The sequence below is a fragment of the Conger conger genome, chromosome 2, assembly GCF_963514075.1.
Source record: "Conger conger chromosome 2, fConCon1.1, whole genome shotgun sequence".
Classification (NCBI taxonomy): domain Eukaryota; kingdom Metazoa; phylum Chordata; class Actinopteri; order Anguilliformes; family Congridae; genus Conger; species Conger conger.
Window position 1 is genome coordinate 76,290,720 of NC_083761.1, and position 19,504 is coordinate 76,310,223.

The following is a 19,504-nucleotide window of genomic DNA, read 5'->3' on the forward strand; positions in this document are numbered from 1 at the left end:
CATCAGTGTGTGAGTGTGTATGAATGGGTGAATGAGAAGAATTAATTGTACAGCGCTTTGGATAAAGGCACTATATAAATGTCAACCATTTAACATTCTCATCTACCCAGGATTCATAAATCATCCATAATATCTTCCTGTTTTCATGGAGTGATTATTTGGCAAAGACATTTCCCAGAAAAAGTTAAACATATTTATATTAAAGTCCTTAGCAGACCATGTGCAGAGGACTCTTGGAAAGGTCACAGGTCAGTAAAGTTGTGTACAAAATGGGATGGGATATATTATTAAACCCGAATATGAATTATATTCATAACATAATTCATAACATCTTCCTCTTTATATAGGATGACTGCAATTATGACAGGTGCAGTTACATCTGCCTATAACTCTGAGAATACTGTGAGCAAAGGAATCTGGGCAAGTTCAAAGGTCGGCAACCGCATTGTTACTGGTCCCAATGGTAAAGCGCCCTCATGGTAATAAAGCTCTTTGTACACTGTAACTGCCTCTAACATGTCCAGTCATTCTTAAGTAATGTAAACAAATGTAGTGAAGTGTGTCCACAATAATCATCAGAAAATGTAAGGAAATTGAAGTGGGAACATCAGCAAGTACCTATCTAAAACAGTATGAAGGATAACACAAAAAAACCTATAAAGTTTACTTCAATTGGTTGGGGGCACTTCAATTTAAATTCAGCAAAATGTACTGAAATCCAATTGAGGATTTCTCAATGAACGTATTGAAGTTACATTTATTTTCCAAAGTGACCAGCTTACGTATGAAAACTCTTATTTTTAGGTGGATGAGTGTTCATTGTTTTTACAAGTCGGCAGCACTTTGAGCAGAACACATGCCATCCTGTGACCTACCTCTTTAACGACACTCGTCTGCCTCAATATCATAATCTAAGAATTTTACAGGTTGAATGTCTGTCGATCATAAAAGAGGTGGGGCAAACAGTCTTGGGTTACATTTCATTGGCACGTCCACTGCATCTGGGGGCGTGGTTCGCTTGTTGTCGCTGTGGTGACGTGTAACTTCTGACAGGAGCAGGAAGTAACCAGGAATTAGAGGAAGAGTTTAGGAAATACCCAACGTTTAGTTAGTAAACTAGCTATTTATCTAGCTTGCCGACTGGGGCTAGATATTTGGCGTACAAAGCAAACATATTCGTGTCGCTTGTGAAATGGCGATGTACCGAGAAGCGTGTTTTTCACTCTTCGTAGCTGCACTCCTGATTGGCATTTGCGATGCCAGAATACACCACCTTGTGCTGAAGGTATGTTACGTTAGCAACTAGCTGGCTAGCTGCTTTTCCTACTACTCGGGCCCTAGAGTGGCGTGCCTGTCGCGTTGACCTGTTCTGGTCATTAATGTTGGCTCGGGCTTTTCCAAGTTTGTAGATTATCCCTTTCTGTCAACCGCTACAATTAAGTAGCTCACGAGATCTCATGTAGGTCGCTAGCTAACTGGGTAATTAAGACCGTATCAAATGGCATAACTTACAGGAAATAATTGGCTAAGTTGCATTATCTGTTTGATTCGTCCGAATCAGTGGCTGGATAATGCTGTTTATAACGCTCATGTTACCTAATATTAGCTAGACTAGCAAGCGAATTTCTTCGCTACACCATCTGGGTTCCATAACTAACTCGACATCTAGCTAGCTATATAGCTAGCAAAGTAGTGCGTTTGTCCCACCAACAGTCATCGTTTAGGCCGCAGTCAAAGTTGGTACATTTTAAGTAACGTTTCAGTGGCGTTGATTAAGTTGGTCAATATTTCCGAAACGTAGTACTTCCGTTTATGCCTTTCGTCAGATACCAGAAAAGGTGCACATGCCGCTGAACGCACACTTCTGAATAACTTTTTAATGAGAACCTCAACTGACCCAGTTTGAAAAGTTGTCACGCAAACCTACTGTGCAAGGACCGGTACGTGGTTTGCCACTTCCGGCACATTCCACCACACGAGACTAGCCGAACCTGCAATTCAGTGCCGCATTCTCTGCTGGCAGTTTTGAAAAAGGAATCTTGAAATCGTGGCAGTGAGTTATACACTGGCAACAAAACGTATGCTAAGTTCTCGAGGATGGATTGTAGCTCCCATTTTGGTTGTGTGATGATGTAATTGATTGTATTGTTTTTGATGAACGACATTGTTGGACTTTCTGATAGTCAAAATGAAAGATATTTTCATCTCTGTATTTCAAAGACCTTATGAGCCTCAAATGTTTACATGGCTTGTCCTCTTCTTATTATTTCATTGGTATTTATGCTGGGAAGTTACTATTATGTAACGGTGGGAAGTGACTTCTTACAAATTGACTTTCTCTGCCCATGGACTTTCTCCCTCATCTACATCTTGGAATTGCCCTGTGTAATGAGGCTGAGTTACTTCCATCCCTTTAAAGTCCTATCGCTCTGTTATATAATTTCCCTAATCTACCCATCACAGGTACGTTCACCTGTTCCCTGTCTTCTCTGTAGAAGTACACACGCACACACACCTTCAATCTTTTTCAAAGACATAGCTACACAAGACAGTGCAGCTTCTATTGGAAGTACAGCCATTGATTTAGACACACACACACACACACACACACAAGCATCGCGCTACAGTCAGTACAGCCAAGTCACCGTCGAACTTCAGCAACAGACTGAAAACCCACCTGTTCAGGCGGTATCAGTTCACCTAAACCTTTGAACATTTACTCCAGACTGACAACAAATACCCCCCTTGCCCCCCACCTCCCACCATTCTTCCCCTAGAATGAAACCCGCTTCGTCATCCGTCTCAACACCTTTGGCTTCTACGCTAACGGCACCCTCGACGTCAACCTCAAGGCCCTCACCCTCAACCTCAAGGCCCTGCGCAAGGAACAGGAACAGAACATCGACTTCGTAAAATACCCAGTGAGTGTGACTGCCTGCTCCGGCTGTCTGCTGTCGCCGGGAGCGCAGCAGCAGTGCCTCCACAGTGTCTGCCTCCACAGTGTCTGCCTCCACAGTGTCTGCCTCCCCAGTGTCTGCCTCCACAGTGTCTGCCTCCACAGTGTCTGCCTCCCCAGTGTCTGCCTCCCCAGTGTCTGCCTCCACAGTGTCTGCCTCCACAGTGTCTGCCTCCACAGTGTCTGCCTCCACAGTGTGTGCCTCCACAGTGTGTGACAGTGTCTGCCTCCACAGTGTCTGCCTCCCCAGTGTCTGCCTCCCCAGTGTCTGCCTCCGCAGTGTCTGCCTCCGCAGTGTCTGCCTCCCCAGTGTCTGCCTCCCCAGTGTCTGCCTCCCCAGTGTCTGCCTCCCCAGTGTCTGCCTCCCCAGTGTCTGCCTCCCCAGTGTCTGCCTCCACAGTGTGTGCCTCCACAGTGTCTGCCTCCCCAGTGTCTGCCTCCCCAGTGTCTGCCTCCACAGTGTCTGCCTCCCCAGTGTCTGCCTCCCCAGTGTCTGCCTCCCCAGTGTCTGCCTCCCCAGTGTCTGCCTCCCCAGTGTCTGCCTCCACAGTGTCTGCCTCCACAGTGTCTGCCTCCCCAGTGTCTGCCTCCCCAGTGTCTGCCTCCCCAGTGTCTGCCTCCACAGTGTCTGCCTCCCCGGGGAGCTAACGTGCTGAAATAAAAACGCCTCTGTCCTCCACAGATCGGCTTCAGTCTGTCCAAGTCCCGGGTGAATAGCCTTCTGGCCTACACAGTGAGTATTGCTGATTGCTGGGTGAGACAAGGGTGAGAGGGGTACCTGAGCAACAGGTGTGAGAGAGGTGTGAGGGGTAGCTGTACAGGTGAGAGAGAGGTGTGAGGGGTACCTGTACAGGTGAGAGAGAGGTGTGAGGGGTACCTGTACAGGTGAGAGAGAGGTGTGAGGGATACCTGTACAGGTGAGAGAGAGGTGTGAGGGGTACCTGTACAGGTGAGAGAGAGGTGTGAGGGGTACCTGTACAGGTGAGAGAGAGGTGTGAGGGATACCTGTACAGGTGAGAGAGAGGTGTGAGGGGTACCTGTACAGGTGAGAGAGAGGTGTGTGAGGGGTAGCTTTACAGGTGAGAGAGAGGTGAGAGAGAGAGAGAGGTGAGAGAGAGAGGTGAGAGAGAGAGGTGAGAGAGAGAGAGAGAGAGAGAGATGAGAGAGAGAGAGAGAGAGAGAGAGAGGTGAGAGAGAGAGATGAGAGAGAGAGAGAGAGATATATATATATATATACAGGCACAGGATGTACACAGGACCTGTAACCCAAGACTGTGTTCCCTGTACAGGCACAGGATGCGGAAGAGTGTCAGCTGACCAAATCCAAGAGTGAGCAACCCCTGATTCTTTTCCTCATTGACATTGACAAACGCAGGTAAGCAATGGAATGGTTACCTGTGTGTGTTTTTTAAGAATATATACGTGTACAGTGCATCCGGAAAGTATTCACAGCGCTTCACTTTTCCCACATTTTGTTATGTTACAGCCTTATTCCAAAATGGAATAAATTCATTTTTTTCCTCAAAATTCTACACACAAAACCCCGTAAAGACAACATGAAAGAAGTTTTTTATTTTTTATTTTAGCAAATTTATTAAAAATGAAAAACTAAGAAATCACATGTACATAAGTATTCACAGCCTTTGCGCAATACTTTGTTGATGCACCTTTGGCAACAATTACAGCCTCAATTCTTTTTGAATATGATGCCACAAGCTTGGCACACCCATCTTTGGGCAGTTTTGCCCATTCCTCTTTGCAGCACCTCTCAAGCTCCATCAGGTTGGATGGGGAGCGTCGGTGCACAGCCATTTTCACATCTCTCCAGAGATGTTCAATCGGATTCAAGTCTGGGCTCTGGCTGGGCCACTCAAGGACATTCACAGAGTTGTCCTGAAGCCACTCCTTTGATATCTTGGCTGTGTGCTTAGGGTCGTTGTCCTGCTGAAAGATGAACCCCGTCGCCCCAGAGGTCAAGAGTGCTCTGGAACAGGTTTTCATCCAGGATGTCTCTGTACATTGCTGCATTCATCTTTCCCTCAATCCTGACTAGTCTCCCAGTTCCTGCCGCTGAAAAACATCCCCACAGCATGATGCTGCCACCACCATGCTTAACTGTAGGGATGGTATTGGCCAGGTGATGAGCGGTGCCTGGTTTCCTCCAAACATGACGCCTGGCATTCACGCCAAAGAGTTCAATCTTTGTCTTATCAGACCAGAGAATTTTGTTTCTCATGGTCTGAGAGTCCTTCAGGTGCCTTTTGGCAAACTCCAGGCGGGCTGCCATGTGCCTTTTACTAAGTAGTGGCTTCCGTCTGGCCACTCTACCATATAGGCCTGATTGGTGGATTGCTGCAGAGATGGTTGTCCTTCTGGAAGGTTCTCCTCTCTCCACAGAGGAATGCTGGCGCTCTGACAGAGTGACCATCGGGTTCTTGGTCACCTCCCTGACTAAGGCCCTTCTCCCCCGATTGCTCAGTTTAGACGGGCGGCCAGCTCTAGGAAGATTCCTGGTGGTTCCGAACTTCTTCCATTTACGGATGATGGAGGCCACTGTGCTCATTGGGACCTTCAAAGCAGCAGAAATTTTTCTGTACCCTTCCCCAGATTTGTGCCTCGAGACAATCTTGTCTCGGAGGTCTACAGACAATTCCTTTGACTTCATGCTTGGTTTGTGCTCCGACATGCACTGTCAACTGTGGGACCTTATATAGACAAATGTATGCCTTTCCAAATCATGTCCAATCAACTGAATTTACCGCAGGTGGACTCCAATTAAGCTGTAGAAACATCTCAAGGTTGATCAGTGGAAACAGGATGCACCTGAGCTCAATTTTGAGCTTCATGGCAAAGGCTGTGAATACTTATGTACATGTGATTCCTTAGTTTTTTTTTTTTTGAATAAATTTGCTAAAATAAAAAAAATAAAAAAAACTTCTTTCATGTTGTCATTATGGGGTGTTGTGTGTAGAATTTTGAGGAAAAAAATGAATTTATTCCATTTTGGAATAAGGCTGTAACATAACAAAATGTGGGAAAAGTGAAGCGCTGTGAATACTTTCCGGATGCACTGTATGTGCGTGCGTGTACATCATGCATACATTATGTTTTCTACTCTTCCATTTATTTCTGTTTTACATTTGTAGTTGGAATGTAATTGTGTATTGTCTTCTCTATATAAATGTAAAACATATTTATTTTCTTATATTGTTATTTATTGTTATATACCCCCCCCCCCCCAATGTCTGAACCTACAGTACGTTAGTGTCATTTGTAAATCTTCACTTTCTGTAAAGTGAATATAAGGTGATGTTTGTGTGTTTCTGCAGTGTAACTGTACGATCATTCGGAATGCAGGACAGTGTCCTGTCCAGCACCCTCAAGGCCAAGGAGGAAAACGCCCAAGTACCCAGTCAGTGCTGTTAAATGCAGTTTATCTTTTGTGTGTGTGTGTGTGTGTGTGTGTGTGTGTGTGCGTCTGTCAGTTTGTGTTTTATTGACATTTCCTTCCTGTTAGTAATGTTGATTTTGCTGCGAAGGTGATGCTCTGCCACATAACACTTATGATATACTGTTTGCAGATGAGATTGGCTGTAGGTAGGTGTGCATAAGTTAAATAAACTGATTCCAAATCATTAGCAGGGCTGTGGGTAGGTGAATAGTGGAACTGATTCCAGATCAGTTTGGCTGTAGTTGCTCGCTAGTGTGGTGGTACGCTGATTTGAGATCAGTCTGCCTGTAGTCATGTGTGTAATGGGGTGCAATATGCCTTGGAAGTCTGAGCAAAACCTTTGCTCATATATGGATTTCTGGATCAAAGCATACTTTCTTTGTGGGGAAAAATAACAGTCTCTGTTGTAGTCTGTGATTTAAGCTGCTGTTTAATACTAGGATGTTTACTAGGATGTTTTGTATCCAGCGGCACTGGGTCCACTGAATTCTGATGTCGCTCCACAACCAAAATAATTATTTTGCGAGCAAAAAGCTAACGCTGCCCACGTTATAGACGCCACACATTTGGATTTGTGAGAAGGGCTCCCAGGCTAGTTAAAGCTACTGTTAGCCAGCAAAGAAATTTAGTGCAACCACTTGACGAAGGAAAGGACACCAACAAAAGTTGCAACAATGAAGATATTTACAGTGACATATGCAGCTGTACGAAGTAGGAAAATGTGTAATTCATTACACTAACTGGTAACATGGTGAACGGTAATTAAAAATACTGCCCTGTGCATTGTTATTGTGCAATGGGTTGCTACCCACTTAGCCAGAGCAATTTACCTTTTGAAATGAATGCAGAATTTTAAAAACTGGATGAAAATCATGATTTTTTTCATACACAAACAAATGTACAAATGTGATCATTTATTTTCAAGGATTTAGAAAAACATTCATTTCTCCCGCAGACGGTCTGAATTTTCTGCTCCAGAAGGCTAGAAAATGCTAACAAACCATAGATATTTATGAAGGGAATGACGATACGACTTCTGAGGGCTGTATTGATACTAGCTTGGCTGTGGGTAGATGCTCAGTGTGGCCACAATAGCCTGACCCTGGGTCAGTTGGATTGTCTGTTTGTTTGCAGTAGAGGTACAATATACTGATTTGACATCAGTTTGGTTTAGCTAACCCACTCTGCCCATCTTGCGCAGGAAAAAAAGAAAAGCGAGACCTCGGATCTGACCAGAGTAAAACTACGACAGGCACAAAGCAAGACACGGTACCAGACCAGAGTAAAACTACAAAAGACGAAAACCAAGACACTGTACCAGACCAGAGTAAAACTACAAAAGACGAAAACCAAGACACTGTACCAGACCAGAGTAAAACTGGAGGAGATGGAAACCAAGACACTGTACCAGACCAGAGTAAAACTGGAGGAGATGGAAACCAAGACACTGTACCAGACCAGAGTAAAACTACAAAAGATGAAAAGCAGGTGAGTGTGCACCTTTAGTGTTGTAGGAAACAGGTAAGTGTGCACCTTTAGTGTTGTAGGGAACAGGTAAGTGTGCACCTTTAGTGTTGTAGGGAACAGGTGAGTGTGTACCTTTAGTGTTGTACGGGACAGGTGAGTGTGCACCCTTAGTGTTGTAGGGGACAGGTGAATGTGTGCCTGTAATGTTGTAGGGGACAGGTGAATGTGTGCCTGTAATGTTGTAGGGGACAGGTGAATGTGTGCCTGTAATGTTGTAGGGGACAGCGAAGTGTGCACCTGCAGTGTTGTAGGGAACAGGTAAGTGTGCACCTTTAGTGTTGTAGGGAACAGGTAAGTGTGCACCTTTAGTGTTGTACGGAACAGGTGAGTGTGCACCTGCAGTGTTGTAGGGGACAGGTAAGTGTGTACCTTTAGTGTTGTACGGAACAGGTGAGTGTGCACCTGCAGTGTTGTAGGGGACAGGTGAATGTGTGCCTGTAGTGTTGTAGGGGACAGGTAAGTGTGTACCTTTAGTGTTGTACGGAACAGGTGAGTGTGCACCTGCAGTGTTGTAGGGGACAGGTGAATGTGTGCCTGTAGTGTTGTAGGGGACAGGTAGATCTTTTGCTCACAGACTAATGCTGCCTCCTCCAGGGGAAGAAGATTGATGGGATGACTTTGGAGCTCCAGAGAATCGGCGAGTCCTACAACTTCAGTGTGAGTCTGGTCAATCCTTCCTGTTGCTTCTGCATTTGAGGCCTGCGTTTGGGACGGGTGGTGGTTTTGAAAAGATTGTATCTGTAAAGCAAATATCCTTTCAGTCCTGGGTCTTACCTCTCTGTCTCTCCCTACTTCTCGTTCTGTCTCCCCTCTCTCCCACCCTCCCCCTCTCTTGCAGTTCCATTTGAAGATTGGCTCCCTCGACGAAGGGCTGTACAACTTGAACTTCCACAACTGTCCCAGCAAGAGTCTTCCCTACGACCTCAACGTTAGTACAGTGTTATTACCAGCATCTGTCCCGGTCTCACCTTCATTATTCTCACCATCCTCTGGAAACTCAGTTGTGGTCTGATGGAGTTGTGGTCTGATGGAGTTGTGGTCTGATGGAGTTTTGGTCTGATGGAGTTTTGGTCTGATGGACTTGTGGTCTGATGGACTTGTGGTCTGATGGAGTTGTGGTGTGGTTGAGTTTTGTGAGTTTGAGTGTGCACATGCACATAAGTAACAGAATGGGGTGTAATGACCAGTTCTTGTGGTCTCAGGTGGAGATTGTGGAGCAGAATCCAGGGGGTTACCTGTCAGCTGCAGAGATCCCCCTCCCGCTCCTCTTCATCTGCATGGCCATCATCTTCTTCATCGCAGCCATGGTCTGGGTCCACACCCTCATGAAGCACAGGTAGCCACACCGTTCACACACAATGTCCGTGTTGGTAAACATGTGTTCTTCTCACTGCGTGTAGATGCAGCATGTTTCCGGCCATGTTGGTGAATGTCTCTCTCTCTCTCTCTCTCTCTCTCTCTCTCTCTCTCTCTCTCTCTCTCTCTCTCTCTCTCTCTCTCTCTCTCTCTCTCTCTCTCTCTCTCTCTCTCTCTCTCTCTCTCTCTCTCTCTCTCTCTCTCTCTCTCTCTCTCTCTCTCTCTCTCTCTCTCTCTCTCTCTCTCTCTAGGTACAGCGTGTTTAAGATCCACTGGCTCATGGCAGCATTGGCCTTCACAAAGTCCATCTCCCTGGTCTTCCACAGTGTGAGTGCGTGGGGCTGGTCTGTGTGCGTGGAGTTTTCAACATCAGATTAGATTAAACCTTCATGAGCCAATCTGTGTCTGTTTCTCTCTTAGATTAACTACCACTTCATCAATAAAGAGGGACACCCCATCGAAGGTTGGGCTGTCATGTACTACATCACGCACCTGTGAGTCTCCTGTACCTGTAACCTCACCCGTGCTCCCTCACCTGTAACCTCACCTGTGCTCCCTCACCTGTAACCTCACCTGTGCTCCCTCACCTGTAACCTCACCCGTGCCCCCTCACCTGTAACCTCACCTATACTGCCCCCACTTGTAGTCTCTTGCCTGTAACCACACCGTCACTCTGTGTCCATGTAACTTTGTACATATGTCACACATTGTCCATTTGGGACTTTGTGTTTGTGTTCTGACAGACCCGTGTCTCTGTGAGTTGCAGTGTGTGTGTGTGTGTGTGTGTGTGTGTGTGTGTGTGTGTGTGTGTGTGTGTGTGTGTGTGTGTGTGTGTGTGTGTGTGTGTGTGTGTGTGTGTGTGTGTGTGTGTGTGTGTGTGTGTGTGTGTGTGTGTGTGGAGGTGATAGTTATGACAGACCTCTCTCTTTCTCTCCAGGCTGAAGGGAGCCCTGCTCTTCATCACTCTGGCTCTGATAGGCACCGGCTGGGCCTTCGTCAAGTACATCCTCTCAGACAAGGAGAAGAAGATCTTCATGATCGTAATCCCTCTGCAGGTACGTGTGTGAGAGAGAGTCTGTGAGAGAGAGTGTGTGAGAGAGTGTGTGAGAGAGAGAGTGTGTGTGAGAGAGAGAGTGTGTGAGAGAGTGTGTGAGAGAGTGTGTGAGAGAGTGTCTGTGAGAGAGTGTGTGAGAGAGAGAGTGTCTGTGAGAGAGTGTGTGAGAGAGAGTGTGTGAGAGAGAGAGTGTGTGAGAGAGAGAGTGTGTGAGAGAGAGAGTGTGTGAGAGAGAGAGTGTGTGAGAGAGAGAGTGTGTGAGAGAGAGAGTGTGAGAGAGTGTGTGAGAGAGTGTGTGAGAGAGTGTGTGAGAGAGTGTGTGAGAGAGTGTGTGAGAGAGAGAGTGTCTGTGAGAGAGTGTGTGAGAGAGAGTGTGTGAGAGAGAGTGTGTGTGAGAGAGTGTGAGAGAGAGTGTGAGAGAGAGTGTGAGAGAGAGTGAGAGAGAAGAGTGTGTGAGAGAGTGTGTGAGAGAGAGAGTGAGAGAGAAGAGTGTGTGAGAGAGTGTGTGAGAGAGTGTGTGAGAGAGTGTGTGAGAGAGTGTGTGAGAGAGTGTGTGAGAGAGTGTGAGAGAGTGTGTGAGAGAGAGAGTGTCTGTGAGAGAGTGTCTGTGAGAGAGTGTCTGTGAGAGTGTGTGAGAGAGAGTGTGTGAGAGAGAGAGTGAGAGAGAGAGTGTGTGAGAGTGTGTGTGAGAGTGTGTGTGAGAGTGTGTGTGAGAGTGTGTGTGAGAGTGTGTGTGAGAGTGTGTGAGAGAGTGTGTGTGAGAGAGTGTGTGAGAGAGTGTGTGAGAGAGTGTGTGAGAGAGTGTCTGTGAGAGAGTGTCTGTGAGAGAGTGTGTGAGAGAGAGTGTGTGAGAGAGAGAGTGTGTGAGAGAGAGAGTGTGTGAGAGAGAGTGTGAGAGAGAGTGTGAGAGAGAGTGAGAGAGAAGAGTGTGTGAGAGAGTGTGTGAGAGAGAGTGTGAGAGAGAAGAGTGTGTGAGAGAGTGTGTGAGAGAGAGAGTGTGAGAGAGAAGAGTGTGTGAGAGAGTGTGTGAGAGAGTGTGAGTGAGAGTGTGAGTGAGAGTGTGAGTGAGAGTGTGAGTGAGAGTGTGAGTGAGAGTGTGTGTGAGAGTGTGTGTGAGAGTGTGTGTGAGAGAGGGTGAGTTTGATTCTCTCCTCCCTTCGCCCCAGGTCCTGGCAAACGTGGCTTACGTCATCATCGAGTCGACGGAGGAGGGCTCCACTGAGTACAGCTTGTGGATGCAAGTGCTCTTCCTGGTCGACCTCATCTGCTGCGGAGCCATCCTGTTCCCTGTGGTCTGGTGAGTGAGAGGGGGGCGGGGCTATCCTGTTCCCTGTGGTCTGGTGAGTGAGAGGGGCAGGGCCATCCTGTTCCCTGTGGTCTGGTGAGTGAGAGTGGGGTGGCGCTATCCTGTTCCCTGTGGTCTGGTGAGTGAGAGGGGCGGGGCTATCCTGTTCCCTGTGGTCTGGTGAGTGAGAGGGGGGCAGGGCCATCCTGTTCCCTGTGGTCTGGTGAGTGAGAGGGGCAGGGCCATCCTGTTCCCTGTGGTCTGGTGAGTGAGAGGGGGGTGGGGCTATCCTGTTCCCTGTGGTCTGGTGAGTGAGAGTGGGGTGGGGCTATCCTGTTCCCTGTGGTCTGGTGAGTGAGAGGGGCAGGGCCATCCTGTTCCCTGTGGTCTGGTGAGTGAGAGGGGCAGGGCCATCCTGTTCCCTGTGGTCTGGTGAGTGAGAGGGGGGCAGGGCTATCCTGTTCCCTGTGGTCTGGTGAGTGAGAGGGGGGCGGGGCTATCCTGTTCCCTGTGGTCTGGTGAGTGAGAGGGGGGCGGGGCTATCCTGTTCCCTGTGGTCTGGTGAGTGAGAGGGGGGCAGGGCCATCCTGTTCCCTGTGGTCTGGTGAGTGAGAGGGGGGCGGGGCCATCCTGTTCCCTGTGGTCTGGTGAGTGAGAGTGGGGTGGGGCTATCATGTTCCCTGTGGTCTGGTGAGTGAGAGGGGCGGGGCCATCCTGTTCCCTGTGGTCTGGTGAGTGAGAGGGGGGCGGGGCTATCCTGTTCCCTGTGGTCTGGTGAGAGAGAGGGGCAGGGCTATCCTGTTCCCTGTGGTCTGGTGAGTGAGAGTGGGGTGGGGCTATCCTGTTCCCTGTGGTCTGGTGAGTGAGAGGGTCAGGGCCATCCTGTTCCCTGTGGTCTGGTGAGTGAGAGGGGCAGGGCCATCCTGTTCCCTGTGGTCTGGTGAGTGAGAGGGGGGCGGGGCCATCCAGTTCCCTGTGGTCTGGTGAGTGAGAGGGGCAGGGCCATCCTGTTCCCTGTGGTCTGGTGAGTGAGAGGGGGGCGGGGCCATCCAGTTCCCTGTGGTCTGGTGAGTGAGAGGGGCAGGGCCATCCTGTTCCCTGTGGTCTGGTGAGTGAGAGGGGGGCGGGGCTATCCTGTTCCCTGTGGTCTGGTGAGTGAGAGGGGGGCGGGGCCATCCAGTTCCCTGTGGTCTGGTGAGTGAGAGGGGCAGGGCCATCCTGTTCCCTGTGGTCTGGTGAGTGAGAGGGGGGCGGGGCCATCCAGTTCCCTGTGGTCTGGTGAGTGAGAGGGGCAGGGCCATCCTGTTCCCTGTGGTCTGGTGAGTGAGAGGGGCGGGGCCATCCTGTTCCCTGTGGTCTGGTGAGTGAGAGGGGGGTGGGGCCATCCTGTTCCCTGTGGTCTGGTGAGTGAGAGGGGCAGGGCTATCCTGTTCACTGTGGTCTGCTGAGAGAGAGGGGCAGGGCCATCCTGTTCCCTGTGGTCTGGTGAGTGAGAGGGGCAGGGCTATCCTGTTCCCTGTGGTCTGGTGAGTGAGAGTGGGGTGGGGCTATCCTGTTCCCTGTGGTCTGGTGAGTGAGAGGGTCAGGGCCATCCTGTTCCCTGTGGTCTGGTGAGTGAGAGGGGCAGGGCCATCCTGTTCTCTGTGGTCTGGTGAGTGAGAGGGGGGCGGGGCCATCCAGTTCCCTGTGGTCTGGTGAGTGAGAGGGGCAGGGCCATCCTGTTCCCTGTGGTCTGGTGAGTGAGAGGGGGGCGGGGCCATCCAGTTCCCTGTGGTCTGGTGAGTGAGAGGGGCAGGGCCATCCTGTTCCCTGTGGTCTGGTGAGTGAGAGGGGGGCGGGGCTATCCTGTTCCCTGTGGTCTGGTGAGTGAGAGGGGGGTGGGGCCATCCTGTTCCCTGTGGTCTGGTGAGTGAGAGGGGCAGGGCTATCCTGTTCCCTGTGGTCTGGTGAGTGAGAGGGGCAGGGCCATCCTGTTCCCTGTGGTCTGGTGAGAGAGAGGGGCAGGGCCATCCTGTTCCCTGTGGTCTGGTGAGTGAGGGGGCAGGGCTATCCTGTTTCCTGTGGTCTGGTGAGTGAGAGGGGCAGGGCTATCCTGTTCCCTGTGGTCTGGTGAGTGAGAGGGGCAGGGCTATCCTGTTCCCTGTGGTCTGGTTCATACTATGTATTAAGGAATGTGATGTTTTTTCAAATCTTAAAGCTAATGCACCATGTTGATGAGGCCAGTAGAGAGGTCACCAGTACAGTCTAGAAGCAGCATTTATTACCAATGTTTTAAAGTACCAATCGCTCAAAGATGCTATCTTCCGGCTTGGGTACAAGTGTAAACCGTTTCTGTTTATATTTGGAAGCCTAGGTAAATGTCCGCAGATTGGTTGTGAGGGGTCTGCATGTGGCAGGAAGCTAAGGCATCGGCAGGATTCTGCTCCGTATCTGCCATCTGCTATTATCCACCGTTTATGCCTCTGCTACTGTTTATGTTCAAGAGTACTTGCATTGTATGTGAACATAAATAAGAGTATTGTAATGTTTGTGTGTGTGCACGTTGGTGACCATGTTTGTCCTCATTACTGCAGGTCCATTCGCCACCTGCAGGACGCCTCCAGCACTGATGGAAAAGGTGCGACTGCTCGTCTCTTCATTCTCTTATTGTAGATGAGGTTGGCTCTGGTGTCCCATTACATTACATTACATTACACTACACTACATTATATTACATCACATCACAGGCATTTGGCAGATGCTCTTATCCAGAGCGACGTACAGTTGATTAGAGTAAGCAGGGGACAATCCTCCCCTGGAGCAATGCAGGGTTAAGGGCCTTGCTCAATCTTATTGTGGCTACACCGGGGACCGAACCACCGACCTTGAGGGTCCCAGTCATGTACCTTAACCATTATGTTACAAACCAGTACCTTAACCACTACGCTACAGAGTGCCGTTATGTTGTGGATCACTCTCTGCCTCTCCCAGCAGCTGCCATGAACCTGGAGAAGCTGAAGCTGTTCCGGCATTACTACGTGATGGTGAGTACATCGACCACAGCGAACTGCTGGCTGCCAGTGCTGTGCCACGCCCTTTTCTGACCCTCTGTCCTTCTGCAGATTGTCTGCTACATCTACTTCACCCGAATCATCGCCTACCTGCTCAAGGTGGCCATTCCCTTCCAGTGGCAGTGGTTCTATGAGGTAAGGGCCCTCAGGCACTGTGACATCACTCCATGACCTCACACACACACCTTATGTATGTGCACTGTGACATCACTCCATGACATCACACACACCTTCTATATGTGCACTGTGACATCACTCCATGACATCACACACACCTTATATATGTGCACTGTCACATCACTCCATGACATCACACACACCTTATATATGTGCACTGTCACATCACTCCATGACATCACACACACCCTATGTATGTGCACTACCATTACTCTTGCAGTGACACAGTGTGTTTAGAGTCTGTGACTGGTGCGTCTGTGTGGTCACTGTAGTTCCTGGTGGAGGTCTCCACCCTCATCTTCTTTGTGATGACGGGGTATAAGTTCCGACCGGCCTCTAACAACCCATACCTGCAGCTGCCCCTAGACGAGGAGGACATGGAGATGGACGAAGTGTGAGTACCTGTGTGTGTGTGTGTGTGTGTGTGTGAATGCCTGTGTGTGTGTGTGTGTGTGTGAGTACCTGTGTGTGTGAATTCCTGTGTGTGTGTGTGTGTGTGTGTGTGTGTGTGTGTGTGTGTGTGTGTGTACCTGTGCGTGCGTGTGCTCATGCGCATCTGTGAGTACATGTGTGTGGGGGTGTGCATGCAGGCTGACTGAGTTGGGAGCATTGGAGGGCATCGCTTGTGTGTGTGTCCGTGTGCGTGCACGCATTTGTGCGTAACGCTCTCTGTATCTCTGCAGGCTGACTGAGTCGGGAGCACTGGAGGGCATCTCTCGGGTGAAGAAGCTCCAGAACGGCCGTGAGAGACAGAGGGAGCCCTCCCTGTGAGTCCCTGTCTGACTCGCTCCCGGAGGGGGGAGGACCTACAGCCCCGCCCCACCCCTGCCTGTTTCTGGACTACGGCTGCATGGCTGCCACGGCAACCTCCGCCTCTCTATGCAAAGGGCAGACGTGGGTGTGAGCTGGGATGGCTTCTCTCTGTCTCTGTGTGTGCGTCTCCCTCTGGCTGAAGCAGGGGGAGAGGGGTCCCCTCTGGACTCCAAACACCACCGCCATTCCCAACTATCCCAAAGCCCCTCTTTTCTACACCTCTGCCTCTCCTGTGTGTGTCCATGTTATTTAAAGAGTACCCCCGTCTGTGTTTCTGTGTTAAATTTAATGTGTGCGTGTGTGTACGTGCGTGCGTGTGTGTGTGTGCACCCACATGAGTGTGAGTGTGTGAACGCACGTGAGTGTGTGTGTGTGTGTGTGTGTGCACGCGTGTGAGTGTGAGTCTGTGCACACACGTGTGTGTGTGTGTGTGTGTGCACGCACGTGAGTGTGTGTGTGTGTGCACGCACGTGTGAGTGTGAGTGTGTGCACGCACATGAGTGTGTGAGTGTGTGCACGTGTGTGACTGTGCACGCACGTGTGTGACTGTGCACGCACGTGTGTGAGTGTGTGTGTGCACGCACGTGAGTGTGTGTGCACGCACGTGAGTGTGTGTGTGCACGCACGTGAGTGTGTGTGTGTGCACGCACGTGAGTGTGTGTGTGTGCACGCGTGTGAGTGTGTGTGTGCACGCACGTGAGTGTGAGTGTGTGCACGTGTGACTGTGTGCACGCACGTGAGTGTGAGTGTGTGCACGTGTGACTGTGTGCACGCACGTGAGTGTGAGTGTGTGCACGCGTGTGAGTGTGTGCACGCACATGAGTGATGAGTGTGTGAGTGTGTGTGCACGCACGTGAGTGTGAGTGTCCTGGGAAGAACCCGGAGTTACAGGTTGCTACGTAAAACCTCACGCCCAAGCCTCGATGCATTTACTGAATGCCCTTTTGATAGATCTGACTTCGCATACGGTTTCCAAATACGCGTAAAATGTATTGACTGATTTTACTTTTAATTTTACTTTTAATTTTTGAGTCACGGAGGCAGGTGCCAGTGTACCTGCTCACAGTGCTGTGAACGATGTCATTCAAAACCTGTCCGAATTGTGTTCTGATGAGGCGACTGTAATCTGCAGCCGCTCAACCGCAGTATCACCCCTGGTGGAGTACTTCTTATTATTAAAAGTGAACAGGCTTAACCAGTGGTTTAACTCTTCTGTACCGGGTACTAAATGGGTCCTCATTCCAGGGTATTACGCGGGACACACGCTTAGCTTGTGTTCCCAGCCGCCTTTGAGCTGTTCTTTTCAAATGACAAATGCAACTTTGTATTCATGCTGTCATATTTTTTTTTTTTTTTTTTTTGGTAATTATACCGTACTTATATGATTATTAGATGTTTGGTAATTACATGTCATTGTGTAGGAATTGCTTCAGTGTATTATTATTATTTTATTCATTTGAGCTTGACTTTAAGGTGACCTGGAACAGGGTCATGGATTTGAATCTGGCCTGTGGCTGTGCCTCACAGTCCCGTTCTGCAATGTTATTATGTCGCCTTGGCACCTTTTGACCGAGGGTTTCGGTTGGCAGGGTATTCCTCTTCTCGTTAACACTACAGCGACCCCTCTGGCCAACCGGAGTCCTGCAGATTTGTTTTAAGCACATTTAAGGGGGATGCTCACTCTCTCCAGACCTGGCTGAGGTTGTCCTGGGAATGGCCAAAAAATGCAACCAGGCTATTCCCAATTTTGGACAATTGATTTAAAAAATAAATGAAAATAATTTTTTTAAAAAGGGTCTATAATGTGGCCCTATTGTCCTACCGTTTGCCCCTCATCAGCCAAATTAGGATCAGCTTTATTTATAAAGTCATTGGGTGCCTAGGTTTATGCAACAGCCCAGGATCACTGGCTGTGGTCGAATGAAGACAAAATGTTCTCCCATTGTTATTGAAATGTTTTGTTAGTGTTGCGACCACATTGCAGCGAATTGTGCGAATGTTTGGTGTTAGCCGGGGCGGGGTGGAGGCACACCTCCAGGAGAACATCTCCATGTTTCATCACCTTTCCAGCAGGGTGTTCTTGCATGGGCCTTCAGAATGGCCTCAGCGTCTCAGTGATCCTCCTGAGACCCCGCGGTAAAGTGTGGCTGGGTAAAATAACATTATTCTGACATCAGCCCTGTTACCAGCTTAAACCACAGGTGTGTGTGTGTGTGTGTGTGTGTGTGTGTGTGTGTGTGTGTCTCGCTTTCAAATGAAAGAAACTCGGTGCCCGCACTCCCTCTCAGCAGCCACCAATAGGAATCTCTGTTGGGTTGCTATGGGAATCCTTGGAGCGCTTTTGCAGGTCCACCATTAGGACAGAGGAGCAGCAGCAGCGTTGCCATGGAAACCTCCCAGGAAATTTAGCTGGGATGGAGCCAGTGTCCTACTGGTCTCCTGACCAGGACATGGAGAGAGAGAGAGAGACATCCTTTAACGCTTCCTCATTTCTCCACCACAACCTGTTAGATGTAATATTTACTTTGTGTTTGATTCGGTTTTCCGCTAATGTTTGGTTTGCCCTTCTGCTGTACTGTGCTTGACTTTTTGTAGAAATGGTGGGGAGGCCCACATGCACAGTGTTAAACGGTGACAATAAAAAGACTCTTGAGATTTGAAAAGTGGGCGGTGTAGTGTCTGACTGCGGAGGAATCTCCCACCATGCCGGATGCCCCCTCCTCAAACCTGAATACTGTCCTGTCTGCAGTTTATAATGTTTGGGTTTGGTCCCTCTCCAATCCCCTCATTCTCTCTCTCTCATTCTCCACATTACTCCCTGCTCTTCCTCCCACATACCATCTCTCCTTTCCTTCACCTCCACCATTTTGAAACCCCAAAAACCAACTACATTTTGGGATGTTAAAATTAAAATTTAAAAAGGAAGGATTTAAGAAGATTGATGAAAGCTAAAAATGGGAAGACCGCAGCCCCACCCCAACAAACCTATTTAGGGGATATTAGAATGTACAAATTTTTGATGTTTCATGTGCTGAAATATTTCTGTATATTTGTTCACTAGAGCATTTCGCAGCATGGTGCACTTGCCGTTCAGAAAAGTGTGCTGAGAACTTCGCTGTGTGGGTGATGGTGCGGCAGACACCTTGCAGCAAGAAGGTCCTTGGTTCAAATCCCTGCCTTTCTGTGTATGGCTTGAATGTTCTCCCCTGTGTCTGCATTACATTACATTATTGGCATTTGGCAGGCGCTCTTATCCAGAGCGACGTACAGTTCATTAGACTAAGCAGGAGATAATCCTCCCCTGGAGCAATGCATGGTTTCACTCACTCTCTGCAAACTAGAGACTAGTGTGCCTGGAAATTCCGGGAGATCAGCAGTTTTAACAACCTGTACAGCTGTTCATCTATATATGTTTATTTTTTTGTATGTGTTAGTATAAAATAACACATTTGAGATTTCCAAATATTCATTTTCCAAAAGATTTAATTTTACAGGGACATTTTTGTATTTAATTTTTAAAAGTAACATATTACTGTAAGCAATTTACTACTTTTTACATAAAAACTTGATCAAGGCTGTCTGAGATCAGAAGCATGGAGCCAACCAAAGTCTGGCGAGTTCTCCAACATGCTTGGAACAACCTCCCTGCTGATTGTCTTATAGAACTGCAGGACAGCGTTGGCTATCTCAGAGAAGTGATGCAGTTTTAATGCCGAGGGATGGTCACAAAAAAGACTTATTTAATTCAGTTTTTAACTATTCTGCCAAATTACTAAAGTAATTACTAAATTACTAAAATTCAATGTAACATGTATAGTACATTTATTTAATTGAA

General features: G+C 48.6%; 1 protein-coding gene across 2 annotated transcripts; it reads left to right on the plus strand.

Moving 5' to 3' along the window:
• Window positions 1-1,042: 1,042 nt before the first annotated feature.
• LOC133122211 (protein GPR108-like) lies at window positions 1,043-18,332 on the plus strand. 2 transcript variants are annotated; one of them, XM_061232057.1, is made up of 18 exons: window positions 1,043-1,285; window positions 2,778-2,921; window positions 3,639-3,689; window positions 4,246-4,331; window positions 6,286-6,368; window positions 7,609-7,895; window positions 8,529-8,591; window positions 8,773-8,862; window positions 9,137-9,270; window positions 9,542-9,617; window positions 9,711-9,784; window positions 10,228-10,345; window positions 11,511-11,641; window positions 14,203-14,246; window positions 14,600-14,652; window positions 14,731-14,814; window positions 15,129-15,250; window positions 15,540-18,332. In XM_061232057.1, the coding sequence occupies exons 1-18, from the start codon at window positions 1,193-1,195 to the stop codon at window positions 15,625-15,627; spliced, it is 1,821 nt and encodes a 606-aa protein (XP_061088041.1). In that variant the 5' UTR covers window positions 1,043-1,192; the 3' UTR covers window positions 15,628-18,332. The 2 variants fall into 2 exon arrangements, with proteins under 2 accessions (XP_061088041.1, XP_061088042.1); XM_061232058.1 differs by having other exon boundaries at window positions 14,603-14,652.
• The last annotated feature ends 1,172 nt before the right edge of the window (window positions 18,333-19,504 follow it).

Coding starts and splice junctions, on each gene's coding strand:
- LOC133122211 (XM_061232057.1), top strand. CDS start 1,193: ATGGCGATGTACCGAGAAGCGTGTTTTTCACTCTTCGTAGCTGCACTC. Junction 10,346..11,510: donor TGATCGTAATCCCTCTGCAG/GTACGTGTGTGA, acceptor CCTTCGCCCCAG/GTCCTGGCAAACGTGGCTTA. Junction 11,642..14,202: donor ATCCTGTTCCCTGTGGTCTG/GTGAGTGAGAGG, acceptor TCATTACTGCAG/GTCCATTCGCCACCTGCAGG.